At 63.3% G+C, this 1,926-nt stretch overlaps 1 protein-coding gene across 1 annotated transcript; it reads right to left on the bottom strand.

The window, feature by feature from the left end:
* Nucleotides 1-61: 61 nt before the first annotated feature.
* Nucleotides 62-1,605, bottom strand: LOC144219125 (cytochrome P450 11B1, mitochondrial-like; the record flags this gene model as incomplete). The annotated part of the gene is made up of 4 exons (XM_077749077.1): nucleotides 62-397; nucleotides 638-835; nucleotides 933-1,011; nucleotides 1,439-1,605. Coding segments are annotated over 4 exons (558 nt in total), but the record flags the coding sequence as incomplete, so codon positions are not given.
* Nucleotides 1,606-1,926: the final 321 nt, after the last annotated feature.

Below are 1,926 nucleotides of genomic sequence, written 5' to 3'. Positions count from 1 at the left end.
GGGGGTGGATCTGGAGGGGAGGACCTGAGGCCCCTGGAGGTAGGGCTGGTGGCGACACGGGGAGAGGCCCTCCCATGGTGCTCCTTGCTGGAGAAGGAGCTGGTGGGACTGGGCTCACAGGCCGGACCTGCGGTCCAGATTCACCCCCCTGATCCTTGGGGCAAGGCCCTGGCTGGACAGTGCTGTGGCTCTGGAAGCAGGTTTCGTGGGAGAAAACAAGGGGGGCTGGAGGTCAGGCGGAAGGGGGTGGCAGCAGTACTGGCCCGACGTCACGGTGGCGTGATTAGCTGATGGCCCGGAAGGTAAGGAGGGGGAGGGTGGAGGGGGAAAGTATGAACTGGTAGATCATCTTCACATCCTCCTGCCTCAGCGTCTCCACCAGGAAGCTTTTCAGCACCTAGGACAGAGGCACGGGGTCCACTTGGCCAAATGGTCAACCCAGATGTCCTGGCCCACCCTCTCCCGCCTTCCTGGACCCTACGATGTGGGTTGAGGGCAGCGTAAGAGAGGGGGAAGCCAGTGGTCCCCAAGCAGGCAACCAGACACGCCCCGGGGCCCCCCGTTCCCACCACCCCCCGGGGCCACGCCCTGCCCAGTCACATCCCATTCCAGCCCCAGGCTGCCCAGGCCTGCTCACGTGGTGCAGCAGCAGCAGCATCTCTGCCTCTGCCAGGCGCCGCCCCAGGCACTGGCGCAGACCAAAGCCGAAGGCCAGGTGTGGGTGTCTGGTGCCAGAGCCCTTGTTGTCCAGCCAGCGCTGGGGATGATAGCGCTCGGGCCTCTCAAACACAGAGGGGTTTCGACCCAGGGAGTAGAGTAGCACCTTGACCAATGTCTGCGGAGAGGTGGGGAGGGGCAGGGTCAGTGGCCCCAGGAGTGTGAAGCTCACATGGGCTTGGTGCCTGCTGGAGGGGCTGTGTGGCCTCACTCACCCCTGCCGGGATGTGGTAGTTCTGCAGCACCACGTCCGAGGACACATTTCGGTCCACCGAGATCCCCACAGGGTACAGCCTGTGGATAAGGGCATCCAACAGAGTCCTCAGCTGTCACTGGGACCCTCGCTTCCCTTCTGTGACCTTCCTATCACAGGAGGCACTGGCCCAGGGGAGCTGCCAGCCACCCTCCTGGGTCACGTCTGGCACTGGGAAGCCAAGATCTCGAGCAACTGCTTCCTTGCACCCCCTGAGCTTACACAACGTTCCGAAGCCTGAACAGCCCCTGGCCAAGGAGGATGTGGCCGAGGATGGCGCCTGGGGCACTGAAGTGGGATCCCAGAGGGAGAAGAGCTCCTATGCCTTTAGGGAGAGCGAGAGGAGGCGCAGGGCTTGCATCTCAGGCAAAGCTGCTTCACAGCCCCAGGATCTGGCTACAAGCCCCCCTGAGCACTGCTCTCCAGACAGGGGGCCAGGATGCTGCGGCCAGGGTCTGCCACACCTACCGTAAGGTCTCCTTGATGGCTGCCCGCAGCAAGGGTAGTTCCGAGGTTGCGCTCTGGGGATTCTCCCAGATCCTGGCCTCGGCCTCCAGGCTCTCCTGACGTAGGGCCTGCTGCACTTCAGGGTTCCGAGCCAGCTCGAAGAGCGTCATCAACAGGGGGTAGGCCGTCTGCAGAGGCCACGGGTGCAGGCTCAGACCTTGGCGAGAGCCATGCACCTCAGCTCCCTGGACCTCTCCCCCAGGAAGATGGTCTTCCCCTGGGGGCGGGTTGGCTCGGATCCACGGTGACGTGAATGCCCGGAGAAGGACTCCTCCCAGGGATCAGAGACCTCAGGGTCTAACACGTGCCTCGCGTACTTCCCTTGGATCCCGCAGGGAAGGTGTCCCCAGGCTCAGGAAAGATCCAGGCCTCCTCTGGCCACTACAAGGCCTGGATCTCACCCTCATTAGGGGTTTTTCTTCTCAGGTGTGTGTGTGTGTGTGTGTGTG

The sequence above is a fragment of the Crocuta crocuta genome, unplaced genomic scaffold (assembly GCF_008692635.1).
Source record: "Crocuta crocuta isolate KB4526 unplaced genomic scaffold, BGI_CrCroc_1.0 C29038053, whole genome shotgun sequence".
Lineage (NCBI taxonomy): Eukaryota > Metazoa > Chordata > Mammalia > Carnivora > Hyaenidae > Crocuta > Crocuta crocuta.
Note: the sequence above shows the minus strand (reverse complement) of the source record. Positions and strands in the feature narration are given on the sequence as shown.